The 24,973-nt window shown below is 36.4% G+C and overlaps 1 protein-coding gene across 3 annotated transcripts in view; it reads left to right on the forward strand.

Annotated features, from left to right (window-relative positions):
- Window positions 1-24,973, forward strand: part of FER (FER tyrosine kinase) — a 437,163-nt gene that overhangs the window by 25,287 nt on the left and 386,903 nt on the right. For all 3 annotated transcript variants that reach the window (XM_055315288.1, XM_055315286.1, XM_055315287.1), the window contains exons 2-3: window positions 3,039-3,184; window positions 22,993-23,259. In XM_055315288.1, coding sequence (XP_055171263.1) covers window positions 23,053-23,259 — 207 coding nt within the window. In that variant the 5' untranslated portion in view covers window positions 3,039-3,184; window positions 22,993-23,052. The remainder of the gene's footprint in view (window positions 1-3,038; window positions 3,185-22,992; window positions 23,260-24,973) is intronic.

Below are 24,973 nucleotides of genomic sequence, written 5' to 3' on the forward strand. Positions count from 1 at the left end.
TGTAATTAGTTCCAAAAATTTTGGGATGGAGATTTAGTTGTCCAGTTAAGTCACACATCCATTCCAGAATTACTGCTTGAAGAGGGAAATATGCTGATTGTCCAGGCCTGGGTTATGCACCTATTCTAGGAACTTTGTGTTTACTTCAGATAAGTGAAATTGGGAATGCTAGTGCCACTCAAACTACATGGATTTAGAGTAAGGGAAGGGTAGTTTGACAGAAGAAAATTGAGAGGCTACTACAAAAAGAAGAGAAGTAAAAATACAATACAGCTATGTCACTTGTATGTACATGCAGCTCAAATTGGTTAAAAAAAATCCCAACAACTTAGAATCTTGTTATATATAGGCATTATTGTCTCATTTATGACTTTTTTTTTACCACCAAATACCACATCATGAACAAGAAATTTTCTGTGAAAAGATGATTTTAAATTGGATGTAAAGCTATATTTAAATTTATTGCTTCATTTTTGATATTTGGCATACCGGAATTAAATTTTGGTTAATCACAATTGAGTGTTACTTATTCGAGAAGTAGAAGGGATAGAGGTGGGAAATAGAAGTATGTGCTATGAGGGTGAGAGGCAAGGGAAATGCCAAAGACACATCATTTTAGACAGGCTTTCAGGGTCATGCAGCTAGCTATAGGGTGGCACTTGTATGACTCTGAGAGTGGATGTCTCCATACATTTTGCACCCCAGTTACCTTTCTTACCTCATGAAGAGAAGCACATTTAAAGAATAGGAACTATATTTTTACTATGATTGTGAGTTAAAGATGGTAGCCTGTGTGGCTGGGGAAGTTGGTGGGGAAGATTAAGGTGCATTAAAAAATAGTTATTATGCATTTTCAACTTATCTATAGAAACTTTTGCTGAGCTCCAATGAGGAGGATAATATCTTGGAGGTAACCCGAAGAATATAGTTTTTTACTCATAGGTTTATAGTCATTTAAAAAAGAAATGTTCCATTTAGAAATGCTGCCATGGAAATTGCTACTTTTTAAACCAAACTATTTCGATATCTTTTGGAAAATAGGGTTTTTATTCATTGAAAAATAAAAATTATAGAAACACATCACGTTGGAGAGTGACACATAAATAACACGTGGGTGTTTTGACTAGCTAGCTTCCTTGAGCAAGACACTCGAAACTGCTCAATGTTGGGCATGAAATCTTAGTTGAATAGTTACATTTCTTGTTCTTACGTCTTTAAAGATAACTTTCTATATCACAGTGAAGGACCAGAATATTAAATTCTAGGTATTTTCAACTATCTTTTTTGATAGAGAAATGGCTAAAAAAATTTCAAAGTAAATGGATTGTCCAGTAATTTTGGGGTGTGTCTCTGGAGTGGAATTATATACCATATCTAATAGATAACAGAATTATATTTAGGTACACACTCATACTTTTTGTTCTTTGGATCTATAAGTAATCAGGTTTACTGTATTATATCTAAGGGGTTTAACTGAAGATACACTAATGACAGCAGCATGATTAAAATTTTCAGATTTAGGGCAGCCCGGGTGGCTCAGTGGTTTAGCACCGCCTTCAGCCCAGGGCGTGATCCTGGAGACCTGGGATTGAGTCCTGCATCAGGCACCCCGCATGGAGCCTGCTTCTCTCTCTGCCTGTGTCTCTGCCTCTCTCTCTGTGTTTCTCATGAATACATGAATAAAATCTTAAAAAAATTTTTTCACATTTAAGTATGTATTATTATTAAGTATTATGTATTATTATTATTAGTATTAAAATTAGTATTATTATTAAGTATTATTAAGTATTATGTATTAAGTATTATTAAGTATATTATTAAGTATGTAATATTAAGTATTTAAGTAAAGTCATGAATTTTATCATTTAATGTAAAAACTCTTGTCAAAGCCTTCCTTTACACCAAAGTGTACAAGTTGGGAAAAGCCATGATTTCCCTTGGAAATTCGTACATTCAGTATTTACTTGTTTGGTGGCTGCAGTGTTCCAGGGATTATGTAGGATGCTGGCTCTGTTAAGATGATAACCCCTGTCCTCAATCATGTCACAGTTTAATGGAAGAAGAAGGATGTAATAATACTCTCATTATATGTAGGTTAGATTTCCAACCAGTTCTAGCTTTGGGAACCTTGCCAAATATACAGGACAACATATACTTGTCCAGGGGCCAAGAAGGAGCCCTTTGGAAATGAGCAGAAAGCTTAGAAAAGTAGGAGACTTGGAAGATATTCCCGACATACTTTGGCTAGTTTCTTGACCAGAGTGAAGGACTTATCTTATTGGTAACCTTCATGAAATGTCCTCTGATTCTTGTGAAAGTCAAGGAAGTAGGGGAAATGACAGGAAAAAAGAATAGGCAAACAAGAAAGAGAAGCTTCAGAGAATGGGAGGGCTTGGCTTATAGCCAAGAAATTGGGATTAGAAATACAAGGCCCTGGGGCAGAAAATGAGGCACAGTGACAGAGCTGTAAGGGACATATGTTGACGTCAGTGGTAGAGAAGAGAGCGAGTTACCAAGAAGGACCTTAGGAATTCTCTTAGTTACAAGAATTGAGAGAAGAGCCGATGGAGGAGTCAGGCTTTGGCATGCTCAGGCATATTAGAGACAATACGAGTTTGTTGGGAGAATCTTTCCTAAACCTTCTCAGCCTTTCAGAGGTTTTCTTACGTAGTTAATTACTCCTTAAAGCTGCAGTAATATTTTAACAAATGTACTTACTTGCTGCTTTTGATATGCTTCAAACCTGAAATTAGTTTTATGATCTGAAAATGGAGAAAAACATGAATTACCTATTCAAAACTGAGGGGCTAGGTTAGGGGAAAAGGGAAGACGTGTTACTCATCGAGAAGGTTGTGGGAAGAAAGAGGAGAGTAAGCAGGGATAGAGACGTTTGGTAAATACAGCATTCTTCTTATCGCGGTGACTGATACACTGTCACGGCTAACTTCCGATGGTAGCCTGCCCTGTGTGCTCCACGCGTGCATTTTCGCTTTTTCTCCATAGTGAACATTGCTGACTCCTTGAATTTCTTCTTGCAGCTCCTGTTTTCTGGCCAGACCTGTGGTCGTTCCAGTGAGACTCCACTGCACATCTTCTCAAGGGTCTTCCTCATCCCTAATGTGTAATCCTTCAACATGGACCTGCTGCTTTAGCTAAGATATGACCAGCAATGAATAGTAGTAAGGTAGGATTACTTCACTCTTTGTGAATTGCTAGGCTCTGAAACCATGAAAGAGTTTTGACTTGTCTTGATTTTGTGGTGTCTGTGTTATTCTATTTACTCCACCATTTCCTATTTCAGTTATGTATTTTTTGTCATTTATCCTACTGAATTCTGTCTCATTTGCGATATAACTATTGGTGTTTTCAGCTAACATTTATGATCATCAGAATCCCAATCTATAACCCTTTCCAGCTTGTGTGTCCACTAGTCCTGTATTTTCAACCACCTGACACCAAACTCAGTATATCTTATTTTCTTCCCAGTCTCTCCTCCTCTGGTTTTTGTATTTCAGTTAATAGCATTATTAGTCACACTGTTCAGTAAGTCATATATTCATTTACTGTTTCATTCGTTTGTTTGCTGTATATCAATACACTTCTATTAAGTATCAGGCAGTTTGCTGCTTCTGGGGACATGATGATGCATAAGCTGGACATTCCATCCTTATAGCTAACATAAGAAGATCTGGGGATCTGATGTGCAACTGGATGACTGTAATTAACAGTACTGTATTACATACTTGAAATTTGTTAAGAGAGTGGATCTTAAATGTTATCACCACACACATGCCATCATAACTATGTGGAGAGATAGAGATGTTAACCTTATTGGGGTAATCATTTTGTACTGTATACATAGATCTGGTCGTCATGTTGCACACCTTAAAACTTACCTATGTTGTATGTCAGTAATATCTTAATAAAGCTGGGGATGGTGGAGGGAAAGAAGGAATAGGGGGTACAAGCACTTTATGCAAGAGTTTGGTGAGTTTGAGGAACATCAAAAAGCCCAGTGTTGCTGACTTAGTGAGAGAGGCAGAGATGGGTAGGAAGAGGTTTTAAAAATATGCAGGGTTTTGAATGGTTGGTAGGAAGCTTGTATTTTATTCTAGATGATATCATCGTTTGAGCTGTCGTGTGAGGAATGGACTGACCGGCCAGGTGAAAGTGAAAGCTGGCAGTTGTAGGAGCGGAGGTGAGATAGTGGTGGCCTGGTAAGGTGCCAGCAACATGGAACAGAGAGGTTGAAACGCATCTGAATCAGAATTTGTGGGACTTTGAATAGTTTGGGTATGGAAACAGAACATTCTGATGGATGACTCTGAGATTTTTGGGTTTTGAGCAACTGGGTGGATGAGCAACTGGGTGGATGCTGGCATCATGCCCAGAAACCTTTTAGACAACTGTCTTTGCCATTATGTCAAAGATTGGTTATTTCACCGAAAGGGAAATTAATTATAATGTTAGAAATAATGTTAGTGCTGGAAATAAAACCTTCTGGCAAATTTGTAATATGTACTGGTTAATACTTTGTTTTGCTTTTTCCCTTGAAATTTAATTTATATGACTTTCTGTTTTTTTTTTATTAAAAATCTTTTTGATTTGAGTGTAGTTGACACCCAGTGTTACATCAGTGTCCAGTGTACCACAGAATGATCGACAAGTTTATACATTATGCTGTGCTCACCACAAGTGTAGCTACTCCCCTCTGTCACCACGCAGTGCTGTTATACCATCATTGTCTACATTCCTTGCGTGGTGCCTTTTAATTTCTATGACTTTTGATTGTTTTTTTAAGGATTTTATTTATTTATTCATAAGAGACAGAGAGGCAGAGACACAGGCAGAGGGAGAAGCAGGCTCCCTCCAGGGAGCCTGTTGTGGGACTTGATCCTGGGACTCTGGGGTCATGCCCTGAGTCGAAGGCAGATGCTCAACCTCTAAGCTACCCAGGCGTCCCTATATTTTTATATTTATATAAGTTAATAAATTATGTAGTTTATATATAAATTTTATATATAAAAATGTAGTTAATATATTAAATACTTCTGGAGTTAATATAATAAAAAGTTAATAAAGATATATTTATGTCCTTATATATATTTTTTACATGTTTATATATATTTTATAGCTTTATTTTATATATATTAAAGATTTATATATATTTATATATTTTGAAGATTTATTTATTTATTTTAGAGAGAATGAGGGAGAGAGAGTGCAAGGAAGGGAGGAGCAGAGGGAGAGAAACTCAAGTAGACTCCGTACTGAGTCAGAGTCTGACTCAGGGCTGGATCCCAGGACCCTGACCTAAATCATGACCTGAGTCAAAATTAAGAGCCTGGCGCTTAACCTACTGAGCCACCCAAGTGCCCCGTTTCTATATTTTTAAAATCATTTAAAAGTATATTAGAAAGATTGTGATAATATAAATTTTTTATTATGCCTATCCTAATAATTTCCTGCATGGTTATAATATCAATATCACATATAAGAAAATTAACATTAATTTAAGAATATCTTTAAACATAATGGTCCTTATTCAGATCTCCCCAATTGTCCCTAAAATTTTTTCTTTAGAATTTTGGATCCAGGAGTCAATCAGGTTTCATGCATTGCAATTGATTCTTATGTCTCCTTTATTCTCTTTTAATTTTGAACAGTCCCTCTTTTTTGTTTTTCATGATTTATATTTTCTTTAAGAGATATAGTTTGTGTATACTTAATGTCTTTCTTGGGAATTGCTGGTTCCTTCGAACCTTATGCATCTAAAACTTACTTGCAATTTGTTTCTTTTCCTTCCAGTTCTCAGAGGTTGCTAGAAATAAAAGTGTTTATTCCAAACTTTTTTAAAAAACCGTCATTCCATCATTAAGTAGACATTGGCTGAGGTTTTTACATTTGGTTGCATTAAATTAAAGATAAGGAAACTGTGGGAGATCCATGTTGTATTTGATCCACTGACACCAGTCAGCAAATGAAATTCATTTAAAACAACAGAAGTCTGAAGGAGCTCCTCCACTACCCACCATTACCCACTCCCACCTTCTAACCACTTGGTTATACCTAGGAATGTATATCTAGTTGCCATGGACGTTATAAAGCAGTATCAGTCTAAGGTTCTGTCTTTGAAAAATGCCCAGTTTCAAGCAAGAAGCAGATTAAAATGCGAATGATGAATAAACCTGTTAGTAGAGACAACCAGAGCTAAGCATGAAGAGGTCCTCTCTGGTGCTTGTGTGGAATGGCATTCAGTTCTCTCCTTTCTTGCTTGCTTCTGAGTTTTACAGATTTGGTTGGTTTTCTTTAAGTGTTATATGGCATTTAGGAACAAGTGGTGTTTTGGGAGGAAGGAATAGGAGGAACTTGTAAGCAGCATTTTTAAAGAGGGGAAGAGTCCTATTTGGTTGAGAGGATAGAAAAAAGTGTCAGTGAGGAAGGGACTACTCATGGTGGTTTAGGGAGGTCTGTGAAGCCTTCTTCTTCTTTTTGTTCCAGCCGGGCTTAGGTTATACTCTGTGCTTTTACTACACTTTATCCTGGGATCCCTTATAGCAGTTATTGCCGTGTGTTAAAACTGCCTATATAGTAAGCTCCCTGAGGCTGCGGCCAATTTTTTTTTTTTTTTTAACCTCTGTGTACCCAGGGCCTCACTCATTGCCTGGCATATTGTAGACATTGAATAAATACTTATTGGATGAATGAATGAATGAATGAATGAATGGAAGACTTTTACTAAGCCCTAGTGCAAAAAGACAGGTTCCTTTGCTGGGCAACCACAGTAATGGTTGGACCTGGTTTGATTGATTCATTATTGAGGTGCTCAGTTAGAGCTGGAATTCATTTAGGAGACTAGGAAAGCACTGTATGAGTCGTGCTACAATTGGGAGATTTTTCAAAGTAGCTATTATGAAGATGTAAGCACCGTTGTCATTTGGTAAATAAAATAAATATATTTGAAAGAGAACATTTTTTTAATATTAAGCATTCCATCTGTGAAATTTGATCTTTACTTTCTTAATATTCAGTCTTGAAATATTTGTTGGGGAGTGGTTAGGTGGCTCTGTCAGTTAAGCTGCTGACTCTTGGTTTTAGCTCAGGTCATGATCTCATGGGTTTTGGGATTGAGCCCAGCATTTGGCTCTGTGCTTAGCGGGAAGTCTGCTTGGAGAGTCTCTCCCTCTGTCCCGTTGACTACATGCTTGTACACACATGCATGAAAACATCTCTTAAAAAAAAAAGTTTGTTGGGAAGTCTTTTCCTTATATTTTTTTATGTTATAAAACAGATACATGCTTATGATAAATACACAAATTAGAAATAGATAAAATAGAAAGTGACATTCTTCTTATTATTCCAGGTCTCAGTCTTCAGAAGTAGCTAATGTTAACAGTTTGATTTATATCAAATTGGTTTTTGAAAAAAATATATATATTTAGAAGCACATGTTTATGTTTGTATAATTTTAAAAATAGGTCATTGATGTACATGTTCTGAAATTTGCTTTTCCTGCTTATCCTTTGATTTTTATCTATGTTCCATATAATTCCAAAAATTTTTGGATATATAGGAGGACAGAAACACCAGCAGAGAGTAATGGCATACAACCAGAGCAATTGGATATATAGGGAAGATAAAATTTAAGGAGTTCAGAATAAGAAAAATACCTGCTAATTTATTTTTTTATTTTATTTTATTTTTATTTATTTATGATAGTCACACAGAGAGAGAGAGAGGCAGAGACACAGGCAGAGGAAGAAGCAGGCTCCATGCACCGGGAGCCTGATGTGGGATTCGATCCCGGGTCCCCAGGATCACGCCCTGGGCCAAAGGCAGGCGCCAAACCACTGCGCCACCCAAGGATCCCCCTGCTAATTTATATTAGTATAATTGCTTTGATTGAGAAGTACTTCTTTTTGACTTCTTTAACCTACCTGAAATTATAAAAGGAATTATTTTTCTTATGCATTGTAGAATAAACACGTAAGAGATAGAGTAAAACTTGAAGATTTATTGAGTACATGAAGATAGTTGTGAGTAGGACACCCCGTCATTACTGAGTGGTGTTATAACAAAGGGCAGAGGCCAAGAAGCCATCTGGAGTAGGCGATATGAACACAGTCCTGAAGGTACTGATTAGTAAAGCTTTTTTAAAAAAATGGCTAGAGGAAATGAAGAAGGATTGACTCAGAGCTGAAAGTTGTTAGGGCAAATGCAATAGAAAGATAGGAGGTGAGGGAAAATCAACTGATTTAATATTTACAGGGAAAGAAGTAAGGAAGTTACATGCCCAAGTTTGCCTGGGACAGTTCTGGAATAATAAAGAACAGCACCTCATTTTACTTTTAAAAATATCCCAGTTCTGGATGATCGGTGGCATCACCCTTAAAGGGAGAGAATATGGGGGTCCCGATAAATTTTAGAGAATATACTTCAATCAGTGGGTGGCTGGAGATCTTTTAGAGGTTAAAGAGTGGATGTGGTAATAGTTAACAGTACTGGAAGAATGGTACATAGTAGGTTATGGCCTAAAACTAGAATTTTAAAGTTTACCTTTGCAGAGATGAAATAGCTTAGGATTTAGGCTATGGGCAGTAGCAGTGTGTGGTTGAAATGAAGTTGGATTGAATGGATCTTTGGAGAAGAGAAAGACTATAGAGGTTAAAATTTCCATGGATGAGGATATGAATTGGGTTAGAGAATAAGATTTGGGGGCAAATGGAGACTGGAGACTGAAAGGAAGATTTGGAGACAACAAAGCTAGGTGGGGTAGGACTTGGTAGAGCTGAATGAGAATAGATTTTTGAATGAGATTGGAAGGGCGGTGATTTGGACGTGGCACTAGGGAATCAGGATAATATTACCCATCCATCTACTTCCCAAGCCCCCCAGCCCCATGGGTAGAGGTGGTACAATGTAGGGAAGGTTAGGGTCAGATAGGGTAGGCAGTTGAAGGGTAGAGATTTCGGGAAGTTCATTGACAAACTAAATGGAATTCTAGAGGAACAACTTGGGAAGACAAGACTTTAGAGAAAGGATGGAACAGGAGTGGGAATTAGACCTTGCCTTTCGAGAAAGGACTTGTCTTATAAAAAGAAGCCAAGAACGGAACGGACTCTCCTCAGTATTCTAAACAGTGGCATGGGCAGCCCTGGTGTCTCAGTGGTTTGGCGCCTGCCTTTGGCCCAGGGCGCGATCCTGGAGACCCGGGATCGAGTCCCGCGTCGGGCTCCCTGCATGGAGCCTGCTTCTCCCTCTGCCTCTCTCTCTGTTGCTCATGAATAAATAAATAAATAAAATCTTTAAAAAACAAAACAAAACAAAACAAAACAGTGGCGTGAGGGGCCCTGTCATTGCAGGGTAGAAACTGGCTTTGGATTAGTTCATTTAAATTATAATTTAGGAAACCTCTATGGTTGCCATTCTGCTACTGTGTGCCTTTAATGAACCTATGTGAAAGGAGACATATGGATTTTGAAATTATTTTGACTTCTTCCTGTATTGCTCTTCTCTTTGAAGGGAAAAAATTGCTTGGCCTTAATTTGAACACTGAGCTCTTTTATAATAATTGATCATATAGGAAGAGTAAAAGTTTAAGAAGTGTCTAGATAATGGTTGTATCTCAATTTAGACCATACAAGGTCGTGTGCATTGTGGCCATACTTAATGTTTTTAATCTTTGTTCCCATTTTCCTTCAGATCAACAATTTTTCACCAACATGTCCCTCATTTTCCTACCCTTGTGACCTTGCTTGTGTTTAAACTTCTACTTGGAAAGTAACCCTCCTTCATCACTTGCTTTTCCATGTTCTGTCTTGTGTGGGTGCTATTTCCTCTCTCTCAGGCTTTATTAGTAATGACTACTTTTTAATAAGTCTCTCCAAAGCCAGGCACGTTATGTACCCTATCTCCTATAATCTTCATAACAACCCTGCAAAGTAGGTGTTACTATCCCAATTTTATTATTATTTATTTTTATTTTTTAAAAAGATTTTTATTTATTCATGAAAGACACAGAGAGAGGCAGAGACACAGGCAGAGGGAGAAGCAGGCTCCATTCAGGGAGCCTGATGCAGGACTCGATCCTGGATCCTGAGATCACACCCTGAACTGAAGGCAGACGCCCAACTGCTGAGCCACCCAGACATCCCTACTACCCCAATTTTAAAGATAAGAAAATCAGGCTTCCAGAAGTTTAATTAAAGTGCAGTTATACAGCTATTAAATGGTAGAGTTACCCAGAACTGTTTCCAGGGCCACCTCCTGCATACACACTTGCAGATAAACACATGTATATGTGCTCTCTTCTTAAGTATCCCTCAAGGCTTGTTGGAGAGGTTCTCTCCCTCTTTTTTTTTTTAAATATTTTATTTATTTATTCATGAGAGACACACACAGAGAGAGGCAGAGACACAGGCGGAGGGAGAAGCAGGCTCCATGCAGGGAACCTGACGTGGGACTCGATCCCGGGTCTCCAGGATCACGCCCTGGGCCGAAGGCGGTGCTAAACTGCTGAGCCACCCAGGCTTCCCCCTCTCCCTCTTTTTAAATTAGGAAATGCTCTCCAGCTTTCCTGAGGTGTAAGTGAGGTATAACATGTGTGTTTAAGGGGCACCATGTGATACAGGTAGATGTTGTAACATGACGTTCTCTTCTTAAAAAGCCTTTTGGAGCTCTCTTACTCAGCTGAGCTCTTTCCCTTTTCTGTGTCTTTGTAGCACTTTATGCCTCATGCTTTTGTCTTCTGTGAAGCCTTCCTGGATGGCCTCTAGAAATGCGCACGCTTGTGTATCCCCGCTGAGTTTAATAACACATTTGTCTTTGGGAACCTATTGGGTGATAGGACAGTTGTTTATTTCCAGGTTCGTTACCCTTAGGAACTTGTGGGCCTTTGAGACTGGGGACTATAATCTTATGGATCTTGATATTCCCAGCACTGAGAAATATATCAGACACATAGATAGATGTTCAGTACACGTTGCTGAATGAATTTTGAATGACGTGACGTGTATCATCGTTACCTATGAAGTTGTCTGTTTAGTCTTAGTTCACCGTAAATTGTTTGACGGCAGTAACTGGAATTTTATTTTTGTACCCTGAATAGGATCTCTCCCAGAATTACTCAATAAATGCCTACTGATATATATTAGTACTTTAAAACAAAGAAAAAAATTCTGTTAATAATTCTTCTCTCCCCAAATAATTTTAAATGTCAGTACTTCACATACATTTCTAAAATTAAAAAGTAGTTAATTCAGAAATAAACATATTGTTCATTTGTGTATAGATCGTGCAGTGTTCCTTCTCAGTCGGATATTATTATCCGTTAATGTTCCAGTAGGCTGGCTGGACAACCAAGTGCTGTTTCAGTTAAATTAACTTTTATTTTAAATTAAGCTAAAAGCAACACTTTCAAATAAAGCATGAGAGGAGTTTTAAATACTGTATCTGTAAGGTGGCCAAGGTCAGCATATATTAACTGGAAATGAATGATGTGTCTTTATAGTTAAACTTTGGTGACTCCTCATTCCTGCCTGTATAACTTCTTATGAAAAAAACAGCTTACTTTGTATTCATATGACATCAGTTTTTTTGGTTTGTAAATCTATTAGTTGCGTACTTGGTGGCTGACTTTGTTTTTGTCTTGCTGCAGGCAGCTTAATATTTTGTTCCAATAGAGTCACCGTTTCTGATTTCTGTCAGTATTGAAACCTATAAGAATACCATTAGATAAGTATAAGTATAAGAAATACCATTAGATAACTACATTTGTACTTTAACTGATAAATGATTTTATATAGGGTTTATCACTGAACAAACATACTAATAAAGTAATTTGAACCATAAACTGATTTTGATGGGTTTTATGAGTCAAGGATTATAAATTCCAACTCAGCTGAATTTCTTGCTAGCTTGTGAAAATATCTCTTGGGGGAAGAATGAAATACTTCCTTTTTCTATTACATAGTTTTTATTCACTTATTTGTGGGTTTTTAAAAATCAGCATAACTCCATGGTATATTTGAATCTCTTTGTCAATGTTAAAATAAAGAAAATAATTTGATCATAAGACATCTATGTTAAAAATAAATGAATCTTATTTGAAAGAATATTCAATACAGATGAAAATTTCTTTATGCTACATAAAAACAGTATTTCCATCTGTATTCTCACAGAACCTAGAAATTGCCCGTTGTGAAGAGAAAAGTTTAAAAACAGGAGACATGTTAGAGTAAACACTTGCATATACCCTTATACTTAAGAAATACTATGGGAATTCTGTTATCCTACCAAGGAAACTAGTTATCTGTTTTATATTTTGCTATTTAATAAATTCCTATTTTATTTAAAAGTATGTATGGATTTCTTTTATACAGCATGAACTTCTAATTTTTGAAAATATAGCAATTTTTAATGGTTAAAGTTTTTGATGACTATGGTAAATTGAAAACTCAGCATAACTCATTTGATTCTTAATAACAAGCTGAATAAAATTAATTTAAATAAACCTAAATAGTCAATAATTCATTAGTTTCATTATCTTCACTTTTTAAAAGATGCTATTTAAAGTAGACATCTTTACTAATACATGCATGCATTTTTGTTTAATACTGTTCCTGCTTGATTTGTACTTACTATCTAAATTATAGATATTTTTATTTTAAAATTTCATGTACAAATCTCTTAAAAAATGGCTTCACTCTTGAAATGTTTGCAATAAATTGAATGTCTACTGTATCCTGGGTTGTAACTTAAGCCCCAGTGATGCGAAGATGAAAAATATGTGATGTTTCATAGTTTAGTGGGAGAAAGATATTTCAACAAATAGCTAATGTATACCATGAGAAGTATTTATATTAATCACAGATACATACCTGACCCCTGAGATCTGCGGAGTCGGCCCGGGTGGTTCTGATTGTGGGGATAGCCAGAGAAGCCTCCACAGAGAGTACTACTTTAAAGTTTCACTCTCGAAAATTCTTCAGGCAGACGAGGGAGGAAAAGCCTGCAGCCTGAAGGGACATCTGCAAAGACACAGAGACATTTAAGGAACCCTGCGCAGTAAGGTGTGGTTCTGTTGCTGAGGGCGGAAGGTTGTGTGCGGCCGGCGAGCTTTGACTACTAGGCAAAGGGGTTGGAATTTGAATCTGTAGGATTAGGGTTGTAAAATTAATACCTAGTATTATCAAGTATCCTAAAGAACGAAGACTGAGAAGTCGTAGGGACTGTGGGGCATGAGAGAATGGGTGTAGCATTCCAGTGCTGTGTGTACCTAATTCGTTCAACAGGTTTTTTTTTTTTTTTTTATTGCAAACTGCATGCAAGGCCCAGTTTTAAGGACTGGAATTACATGCAGGGGGAACAGAGCAGAGGATTTCCCTGACGGATTGCAGCTCACATGACAGATCAGTCCTTGATATACCAGCCCGTGTGATCCCTTCTATGTCTCTGTCTCTCTCTGTAAGTTGTGGCTGCAGCATAACTGTATACTTTCCTTGCCTTTTTTTTTTTTTCCGTCTTTCTTAGGGTTAACATGGGCAGCTCTTTCCTATTATTAATGGAAGAATGTAGCTGAATTTGTGATGCCCTCTTCACATGTTGTTCTTCCTCCAAGCTATACTTTGAGATTTGGGCGTTACTTTTTTTTAAAAATTAGAATTTCTGTGGAGGTGATTGTAGACTCACATGGAGTTGTATGAAATAATAATACCTGGTACATTTTGTTCAGTTTCCCCTGTTGATAACATTTTCAAAACTATGTATAAGATGACAACCAGAATATTAACATTGACAAATTCCACTAATGTTATTCATAGAAATATGCATTTTAATTGTACTTGGTTTTAATTGTATTCATTTGCTGTGTATGTATACACAGCTCCTATAAAATTTTATTACCAGTCTAGGCTCATGTATCCACCCACCATCAAAGTACCAGTACTAATACTAATAGAAACCCTTGTGTTCCTCTTTCATGACTTTTCCCTACTCTGTTTTGCAAGCTTTAAACCCTGGCAACCCTTACTCTGTCCTTTTTCCAAAATTTTGTCATTTCAAGAATGTTATATAAATGGAATCCTACAGTATGTGACTTTTAGGGATTGGCTTTTTTCATTCAGCAGAATTCTTGGAGATTCATCCAAGTGGTTGCCTGTATCAATTTTTCCTTTTACTGTGGGTCGTATATATTCACTCATCGAAGGATTTCTGGGCTGATTCCAGTTTGGGGCTATTAAGAATGAATCTGCTATGAACATTTGTGTACAGGTTTTTGTATGAAGATATGTTTTAATTTCTCTGGCATAAATGTCCAAGAATGCAGTTGCTGGGTCATAATGTAGTTGAATGTTTAGTTTTATCAGAAACCAGAGTGGCTGTACCATTTTGTCTTCTGACCAACACCAAATGAGTAATCCGGTTTTTCTCATGTTCCCACCACCATCTGGTCTTGTCATTATATTTTATTTTAGCCATTCTGATAAGTGTATAGTGCTATCTCATTGTAGGTTTTTTAGTAATTTTATTTTCTTTTAATAATTTTAAAAACAATTTTATTTATTTTCTTTTAATAATTTTTAAAATGATTTTATTTATTTTCTTAGGTAGGTTCCATGCCCAACATTGGGCTTGAACTCATGACTTTGAGATCAGTAGTCTCGTGCTCCACCACTGAGCCAGCCAGGCTCCCCTCGCATTGTAGTTTTAATTGCATTTCCCTGAAGGCTAATTATGTTGAATATCTTTTCATGTGCTTATCTGCTATTTTCATATCCTCTTATGTGAGATGTCTCTTCATGTCTCTTGCTCATTTTCTAGTTGGGTTGTGGTTATTGTTAACTCTTGAATTTGAGAGATTTTTCTATATTCTAGATACTAGTCTTCTGTCAGATATATCCTTTCCAAATATTTTCTCAAAGTCTGTAGCTTGTCTTTTTATCCTGTTCACATGGGCTTTCACAGGCTAAAGTTTTTTTTACTTCCAGTTTCTTGATTTTTCTTTTTTACGGTTTGTGCTTTTGTGCCAAGAAGTTTTTCTAGAAGTTTTGCAATTTTATGTTTATATTTAAGTTTATGATCCTTTTTTTTTTCTTTTTAAGAGAAAGAGAACACTTGTGCTCACGTGACGGCAAGGGAGTAAGAGGCAGAGAGAGGAAGAGGCAGAGAGAGAATCCTAAGCAGGCTGCATACCCAGTGCAAGCTTGATCTCATGACCCTGAGATCATGACCTGAGCCAAAATCAGGTCACACAGTTAAGATCAAGTCAGACACCTGAGCCCTCGAGGTGCCCCAGTTCATGATCCTTTTGAGTTCATTTTTGTTAAAGGTGTTAGGTCAAGATTGTCTGTCTGTCTCTTGCTCTCTCTCTTTCTTTCTTGGCTTGTAGATCACCAGCTGCTCCAGTACCACCAAATAGCTTTTAGACCTTTGCCAAGAAGCAGTTGAGCATATTTGTATGGGTCTATTTCTGGATTCTCTGTTCTGTTCCATTGATTCTTTGTTTATACTCTACCAAGATCACACTGTCTTGATTTCTGTAACTTTATATTAGCTTATTCCCCAAGATGCACATACGTCTTTGAATGATCTTTCAGTCCCACTCTCTTCCTCCTCTCTTTCCAGAACTCAGGTGCTATAAATGTTGGATCCTTTGTCACTGTCCCACAGGTCTCCAAGGCTTTATTCTTTTTTGTCAGTCTGTTTTCTCTCTGTTGTTTGGATTGGTTCAATTCTATGGCTCTCTCCTTACTCACTGATTATATCCTCTTTCATCTCCACTCTTCTATTGAGCTTATCTAGTGAGTTTTTTCTTCCTGTTTTTGCATTATTTTAGTTCTGTGATTTCCATCTGGTTATTTTTATGACTTCTATTTCTTTGCTTAGATTTTCCATTTTTACATTTGTTTTTAAGAGAATTTATAACTGATGAAGCATATTTAAGAAAGCTGATTTAAAATCCTTTTCAGATAGTTCCAAAATCCAGTTCATCTCAATGTTGGCATTAGTTGATTGTCTTTTCTCATTCACGTTGTGATTTTTCTTGGATCTTGGTATGAGAAGTGATTTTTCAATTGAATCTTAGATATTTTATCTATTAATGTCAGAGACCCTGGGGTCCCTTTCAATGTTTTGTATTCACAGGAAGTCCCTCTGTTTAGGTTTAGCATGCAGACCTTTTGGCCTATTTTTATGGGTTGTGGTTTCAATGACAGTTAATTGTCAGAGTCTTTGTGCTGTTATTTTGGTTTGCTTTGTTTGTCTAATATAACTAGGACTCCCACAGGTTCCTGCGGTGCTGCCTGACAGTAGAAGATGTTTTTCATGGGCTGAGCCACTTAGGTATCTATTGGTAGAAAAGAACTAAGGTAGAATTTCCTTACTGTGCCCCCTGGCTGTCCCACTGGCTCTGGGTAGGAGAGGAAAGTCTCAGAGAGCAGCAGTTTCAGCTCAGATCCTTTTGTTGGTTCGGCCTGCCCACTATGCTGTCCTTGGGTGAGGAAGGACATCCCCAGACCTAAGAAGACGAGGAGGCTTCCTGACCTGATAGCTGGGTCGCTGTTGCTGGCTCTTCTTGCCTTGTACAGTTTCTCTTGGTGGAAAGGGGATTCTCAGGCCTAGCAGGTAAGGAGAGTGCTTTTCCTGGCTCTTTGTTTTTGGTGGGGCTCATAATTTCTCTTTTTGGTAGGGTCTGGCTCTCTGACTGTCATCAGAGTGATTTCTGTTGCATCCTATGGGAGTTAGCCTTTTGTTACTAAACGGGAGGTTGGGAAAAGTTGGGTCTCAGTGACCTTCTGTTGGGTGCGTAGAACATGAAACGCTCTGCCTCTGTGCTGTTCTTCTAGTCCTAGGGCTAACGGAGGTTGCCTTCTGTCCCTCTTCCAGAGTTCTTCTTTGGTAGTCTCTTGTGCTATTTCCTGTGTCTATAGCTATGTTTTGGGCAGTGGAACTGAGAAAAATGTTCTGTGTCATCTTATCTGTACCAGAAGCTTGGTTCTGCTTTTAATTTTGGTTTCTTTGTTGTAGGAGCATGAAGGTGGTTGAGAGATATTGGCTGGGGCTGAGTTTGGCCTAGTTGGGAGCTCTCCGATTCACTTTCTCTTATGAAATTCCATAAACATCTTCTTCTCCTGGATTTAATTTCATCCACCAGTTCTTCACAGAGCCTGGTGTATGGCAAGCTGAGGCTGACCTTTCTACATTTTGTAATGCCCTGCCCTAGTGCAGGGAGGCTTCTCTCTTCAGGTATTTTTTTGACTTTCACTAGATTGGCTGCTTCTTTTCATATTGGAGTATCTAGTGTGAATTCTCAGGATTTTGTTAACTCTGATTCCTCAGAAAGTCTTCTGGAAGTTGGGGTAGTATTGGGCACGTTGCCATAGTACATAGAGCACCAGAATTTTCTCTTTCTTTTCCTTGAAACCGTGCTGTGAAACTTGTAGCATGATGTTGGTATTTGCTTTATTTACTGATGATATGTTTAAATTTTTGATCTTTCTTAAAAGCAGTTTTTTGTTCTTTATATTAGTTATTAGAGGTAGGAGCTTCTGAGATACTGCTTCACTATATCAAATTTATCCCCACATTCCAATAATGACTTTTTTTTTTTTTTTTTTGCAATTTTCACATCTTTCTCTGACATTTGGCATTGTGAATATCTTCTTTTTCATCCTGGTATCCGTAACTACCAAATCTCTTTTATTTTTTCTTTAAAGGAGCTCCGTATTCTCATTCTTCCAATTCCATTGGTATTGCCAACATTTCTTTCTTTTTCTTTTCTTTTCTTTTTTTTTTTTTAAGATTTTATTTATTTATTCATGAGAGACACAGAGAGAGAAAGACAGAGACACAGGCAGAGGGAGAAGCAGGCTCCCACAGGGAGCCTGATGCAGGACTCGATCCTGGGACTCCAGGATCACACTCTGAGCCGAAGGCAGATGGTCGACCGCTGAGCGACTCAGGCATCCCAATTGTCAACATCTCTTATTAAAAGCTTTGAAGTTGTCATTGGATCATCTGTCTCTCTTCTGTTCCCTAAATTGATACACCAAGTCAAGAATCTTTCTTCTTAAGTCTCACTGATATTGTCAGTTGTAGATTCTCATTTTTCAAGTTATATATTGCTATGACTTATTCATTTATATTATGTTTCACTTTATGTTTTTTTCCTCTTTCTTCAGGCTATTTTATGCCTAGCTATTAGATTAAAATCTATTTCTATGTCCCTCTTTATATTTATTACTATAACATACAGTTAGAAAAGTGCCTGAATCACAGATGCTCAGCTTGATGAAATTTCACAAACTGAACATACTTATGTAACTAGCACCAGTAAATTAGTCATTAAAAAAAAATCACATTTCATGACCATGTTATTTTGCTTTAAAACCGATTAATTCAAGGAATTTGATCCTTAGTAGTTTCCTGAACAGTGGAATAGCAGGAAAACTGGTATGGCATCTTCTATCGCTTGCCACATATAGCTTGATTTTGGAGACTTTTTTTCTTAGCTTTGCCTCATAGTCCTTTATTTTTTTTTTTTGTCCCATATTGCTCCTACTTCCTGGAATGCATTTCCTCTTTGACTTTTTATAATCTAAATTATGGTCATTTTCCACTCCTATCTCAAATCTTGGTATTTCTAGGAAACTTTTCTGGGCTAATCTAGCTTTCATTATTATTATTTTTTTTCTTCAGAAATTCTTTAATTTATTTTTTGAAAAGGTAGTAGTATGAATATAGTCAGCACAAGAGTCAAATGTACAAAAGGGAATATAATGAAAAATCCCTCTCCCACTCCAGTGCCCAGCCATTGCGTGTTCTTCATGAAATATAAATATATTTTATATGTTTATAATAAAATATAAAATATATTTTATACTTACAAGGAAAGTTGATTTCTATCATTCTTCGTCTTTTTTATACGATGTAAATTCTGTGTCTCACTTTTTTCAGTTAGAAGTTTTTAATGATAGTTCCAGATCAATACACAAAAGATTTTGTCATTTTTTATTAGGACTGAATGATATTCCACTGAATGAATATACTATGATCACATCTACCACATATGATTGTAAAGGTTGGACACTGAACACATTCACATAGACTGTGATTTGAATGGCACTGCCTAGGATTGTTTCATTACAATCAGATGCAGCAGACTTGTTTGTAATTTACCTATCAGTTCCTTTTGATGGATCTTTCTGTTTCTTCTGTTATTATTACTTTAAACACTACTGAAACAAATAGTTGTATTTATGTCATTTGACATCTATGGAAGAAATTGTAGGATATCATTCCCTTAATTCCTAAAGTATTTATAATCTCTACAAATTTAACAATTAGAAGAGGTGTTAATTTTTTAAGGAGTCGTTTTTAAAATTCTTATCATTTGTCATTCCTTAAGGAGTGGACTATAAATGAAATTATTTTATATTTCTAGACCTAGAATTACTGCCTTTAGGATGGGTGGAGTGTTTCTCGTATAGCTGCTAGATTCTAGTTCCCTCTTTATCCTTTTGAGCTCTTCATAATCCTTTTGAAGTTCCTGATAATGGAAGAAATTATCAAAGTTAAGATGAGAGCTAGATGTATTTAGAAGTAGAAGTGATATTTATCCCAAGTTATAGAATAAAATGAACCACAAACTCAGATGTATTTATTTATTTAAATTTTTTTTTTTAAAGAGAAGATTTTATCAATTTATTCATGAGAGACACACAGAGAGAGAGGCAGAGACATAGGCTGAGGGAGTAGCAGGCTCCCTGCAGGAAGCCTGATGAGGGACTCCATCCTAGGACTGTGGGATCATGACGTGACCGAAAGCAGATGCTCAACCACTGAGCCACCCAGGTGCCCCTCAGATATAGTTCTAATTTTTTTTAAAATTTATTTATGATAGTCACACAAAGAGAGAGAGAGAGAGAGGCAGAGACACAGGCAGAGGGAGAAGCAGGCTCCATTCACCGGGAGCCCGACGTGGGGCTCAATCCCGGGTCTCCAGGATCGCACCCTGGGCCAAAGGGAGGCGCTAAACCGCTGTGCCACCCAGGGATCCCGATATAGTTCTAAAAAAAGGAAAATATTTCACATTTCATTGGTTTCAAAAATAATTTCTTATTTTTTCATTGAAAACATAGGTTGAAGTAGAATGTGTCTTTACTAAGGCTTAGATGAGCTGTAGGTAAAATAATAGAAAAATCTTTGTAAACTTTTGTGTCCTATAAAGATACACTGTATGAAAGTAAAATTTTTAAAGCTACTACGTCCAAAGTAAAAAAAACTGGAATTCTCTTATTCCACATTAAAGTGAATAAGTCCATTACTTTGTATTGACTTAATTATGTTAAGGTCCATTTGGTTGGACCTGGTTGCTACTTCAGGAACTTTGATGTAGTACAGTTTTCCACAAACTTTTTTTCTCTCCTCTACTTATTTGATAGATCATAAAACTGGACAGTTTTCTGCTGGGAAGAAATTGTGATTTGTTCTCTATTTGTAAAACCCATATTTTTACCATCTCTTTAGATGTTACCACTGAGGTTAGAAACATAAAACTCTTTCCATTTTTCCTCTATAGCTTAGAGGATCTCAGCTGAATTAACAAAGTGACTTCTGGTATGGATAAGCCAGAACTAAAAATAAGAAGTGTGTTTTTTCATTTCTTTTAACAGGCCCTGAAAGATTCATTGCCTGAAATTTTAGAAGTCTGGAGAACAAAATAAATGCTATCATAGTTTTCGGGATTTATAGCAAACAAGCAAGATATTTTGAGGAAATTTCTGAGAACTGACCTTTAGATGATTATAAGTTATGCTGTAGTGATTTTTTAAAGCAACTTTATTGAGATATAACTCACATGCTGAAGAATCCACCCACTTAAACGGTATAGTTCAGTGGTTTTTATTCTGTTCACAGAGTTGATTGATTATATTGTAACTTCTATCAATACTTTGTTCCTTTTCATTGCTGATATTATGTTGTATGTATATATTGTGTTTTATTTATCCATTCATCAGTTGATTGATATTTGGATTATTTCCACTTTGTAACTGTTATGAATAGTTTTGCTGGAATATTGATGTATGAGTTCTGTGTGGGCATATGTTTTCATTCCTCTTGGAAATATATGCCAGAGTGGAATTTCTAGTTCATATCATAGCTGCTTTTAACCTTGAGGAATTGCCCCATGTTACATTTCCACAAGTAGTATATGAGGGTTCTCATTTCTTCACAGCCTCTAACACTGGATATCATCTGTCATTTGATTAAAGACATCCATCCTAGTGGTGTGATGTGGTATTTCACTGCGGTTTTGTTTGGTATTTTCCTAATGGCTAATGATAGTGAATATCTTTTCATGTGTTTATTGGACATTTGCAACTCTTGTTTGGAGAAATGTTGATTGCCCATTTTAATTGGTTTATCTGCCTTTTTATTACTGAGTTGTAAGAATTCTTTGTATATTCCAGATGGATGTTCCTTATCAGATAGGTATTTGCTAGTGTTTTCTCCCATTCTGTGTTCTTTTCGCTTTCTTAATGACCTGTAGAGTACAGAAGTTTAAAATTTTGATTAAATGTAATTCACATATTTTTATTTTGTTGCTTCTTCTTATGGTATCATATCTAAGAAATCGTTTCCAGAGCCAAGATCACAAAGATTTACTACTATGTTTTCTTCTGAGAGTTTCAAAGTTTTAGCTCTGATATTTAGATCTATTATCCCTTTAGAGTTAATTTTTTTAATGTATGGCCTAAGGAAGGCATCTTGCTTCATTCTTTTGCATGTGGAAATCCAGGTGTCCAAGCACCATCAGTTGAAAGACTTTTTATTCTAAATGAAAAGACTTGGCATCCTTGTAGAAAATCATAAATGTGAAGATTCACGTCTGGACCCTCCATTCTATTTCATTGATCTCTGTCTGTCTGTGTGCCAGTACCACAATGTCTTGATTATTGTAGCTATTTATTAAGTTTGAAATCAAGAAATATGAGCCTTCTAGCTTTGTTCTTCTTTTTCAAGATTTTTTAAAATAAAGTTTTCAATCTCTGAAAAAAAAATCCATATGTTAGTATGGATTAAGTTAAATCTGTAGGTCAAATGGGAGGGGATTGCTTTCTTAACCATATTAAGTCTTTTGGATCCATTGACATAAGTCTATTTATTTAGGTCTATTAGGTCTTCCTTAATTTCTTTTAACAATATTTTGTAAATTTAAGAGCACAGGTTTTTAATGTATTTTATAAAATTTATTCCTATTTTGATCTTTTTGATGCTGCTGGGTATAGGATTTTTTTTTTAAGATTTTATTATTTATTCATGAGAGACACAGAGAGAGAGGCAGAGACATAGGCAGAGGGAGAAGCAGGCTCCCTTCAGGGAACCCAATGTGGGACTCGATCCCAGGACCCTGGGATCACGACCTGAGCCAAAGGCAGATGCTCAACCACTGAGCCACCCAGGTGCCCTATAGGATTGTTTTTTAATGCCATTTTCAGATTGGTCATTGCTAGTGTAAAGAAATACAATTGAGGGGTGCCTCAAATACAATTGTCTTTGCCTCTCTCTCTGTCTCTCATGAATAAATAAATAAAATCTTAAAAAATAAAAAAAATACAATTGAGGTTTATATATTGATCTTGTATTTTGTGATCTTATAAAGCTCACTTTTAATTCTAATACTTCTTTTTTATTACATTCCTTAGGATTTCCTCTATACAATCTCATGTCCTCTGTAAATAAAGATAGTTTCACTTCTTTCTTTTTCAATTTCCATGGAGATTATTTCATTTATCTCCTTGTACTGGCTAGAACCTCCAGCACAGTGTTCAGTAGGAGCAGTGAGAATGGGCATCCTCATCTCATTCTTGATATTTGGGTGATGAAAGCATTAATTTGTAGTGATTTTTTTACCCTAAAAATAGGCCATAACTTTCCTTTGAAGATAAATTTCCTTTTAAGACTTTTTTTTTCTTCTGTTTACATACACAGATATGTGCTGATTAGAAGGTTCACAGCGCGGTGTGGAGGATAAGACAGTGCCTTACAAAAATGGGGTTTGGGAGTGACCTGAAGAATTCACATGAAGCTGTGCTAAAATTGCAAGACTGGGAATTACGGTTACTGGAAACAGTGAAGAAATTTATGGCCCTGAGAATAAAAAGTGATAAAGAATATGCATCTACTTTACAGAACCTTTGTAATCAAGTTGATAAGGAAAGTACTGTTCAAATGAATTATGTCAGCAATGTATCCAAGGTAAGGAGAATAATTTCATTATTTATTGTGGATAGCATCATAATTGTACTTAGGGCAAATAGATCACACTGTTGAATGAGCATACCCAAAGTAGCACTCTCAAATAGTAGTTTGAAAATCTTGTTGATTATCAGAATCTCATGTGGGAAGTTTCAAAAATTATATACATTTTGTACCCTACCTCTTGAATCTGAGTTAGTAGGTCTGAAATTTTTGAATTTTGAAATTAAAAAATAGATTATTATAATGATTTTGGATGAGAGCCACTTTTACAAATTTTGTTTCCTTTATTACTCTATTTCCTTGCGTCTCTTGAGACTTACTATTATCTTTTGAAATAAATATCCATTAAAACCCACCTTCCCTGAGTTCTTCCATGAATCATTCGTGTAGTGAATCATATAGAGGTTTTTTTTTTTAATATATATATATTTTTTATTCATGAGAGACAGAGAGAGAGAGAGGGGCAGAGACACAGGCAGAGGGAGAAGCAGGCTCCATGCAGGGAGCCTGACGTGGGACTCCATCGGGGTCTCCAGGATCACACCCTGGCCAAAGGCGGCGCTAAACCGCTGAGCCACCCAGGCTGCCCTCATAGAGAGTTTTTGTTTGTTTTTTTTTTTTTTTTTTTAACACATAGCATTCTTTGCTATCATTCATTACTAAAGTAATAATATACTGATGAGTTCATCACACTAAAAAACTCTTTGGATACACAATATGGTTTTTTTAACTCTCAGATTATAAAAATATAATAAAAAATTTAAAGTTAAGTGCCATGAAAATAAAGGTCAAATTGCACTGTTAATTGTTTTTTGAGGGCAATAAAGATGAAATATTATACACCTTAATAGTTCTTGGGATTTCTTCTTTATTTATTCCCATTTTCTTACTTAAAAATCACATTTCACTATACTTATTTAAAGTTAAAGAAAATCTTCCTTGCTTTACTTTGGAAAGTTAAAAAGTAGTGTATTTATTTTACTGTACTAATATGTCTTAGGATTTGAGTAAATTTTGGAGGAAACTGTTCCCTATGGAACATGTGTGCGTGTCTGAATGTATGATCAGGTCAGGATCTGTGATTTCATTGAGAGTCCCTTAATGTTGGCATCTTTAACTTCCTTTCCTAAGGCCAATCTGGATCCCCAAAAAGGAATTCTCTAGTCTCTAGTCTGAAAATGGGGTTGCCAGACATAGCAAATAAAAATATAGGACAGCAGTTAAATTTTGCATATAATATTTGGAACATACATGCACTGAGAATTATTTATTGTTTATTTGAAATTCGTATTTAACTTGTCTTACGGGCAGCCCTGGTGGTGCAGCGTTTTAGTGCCGCCTGCAGCCTAGGGTGTGATCCTGGAGACCCTGGATCGAGTCCCACATCAGGCTCTCTGTATGATGCCTGCTTCTCCCTCTGCCTGTGTCTCTGCCTTTCTCTCTCTCTGTCTCTATGAATAAATAAATAAAATCTTAAAAAAATAAAATAATAAAAAAATAACTTGTCTTACATTTGGTTTGACCACCCTATCATGTATGAGAATTGATAGGGAAAGTAGGTTGAGTGTTCTAAGAGTCATACTTCAGTTAATCTTCCTGTTTTTGGTAAGCTGCCTGATGTCTCTTAGTCCAGAGGCTCTTTGGTTTATTTTCTCCTCTTGTTTTCTTCTGAATTGGGGGAAGAACAATTACATGTTTGTGTGGGCTGAGC

The sequence above is a fragment of the Nyctereutes procyonoides genome, unplaced genomic scaffold, assembly GCF_905146905.1.
Source record: "Nyctereutes procyonoides isolate TBG_1078 unplaced genomic scaffold, NYPRO_anot_genome, whole genome shotgun sequence".
In the NCBI taxonomy this organism is placed as follows: domain Eukaryota; kingdom Metazoa; phylum Chordata; class Mammalia; order Carnivora; family Canidae; genus Nyctereutes; species Nyctereutes procyonoides.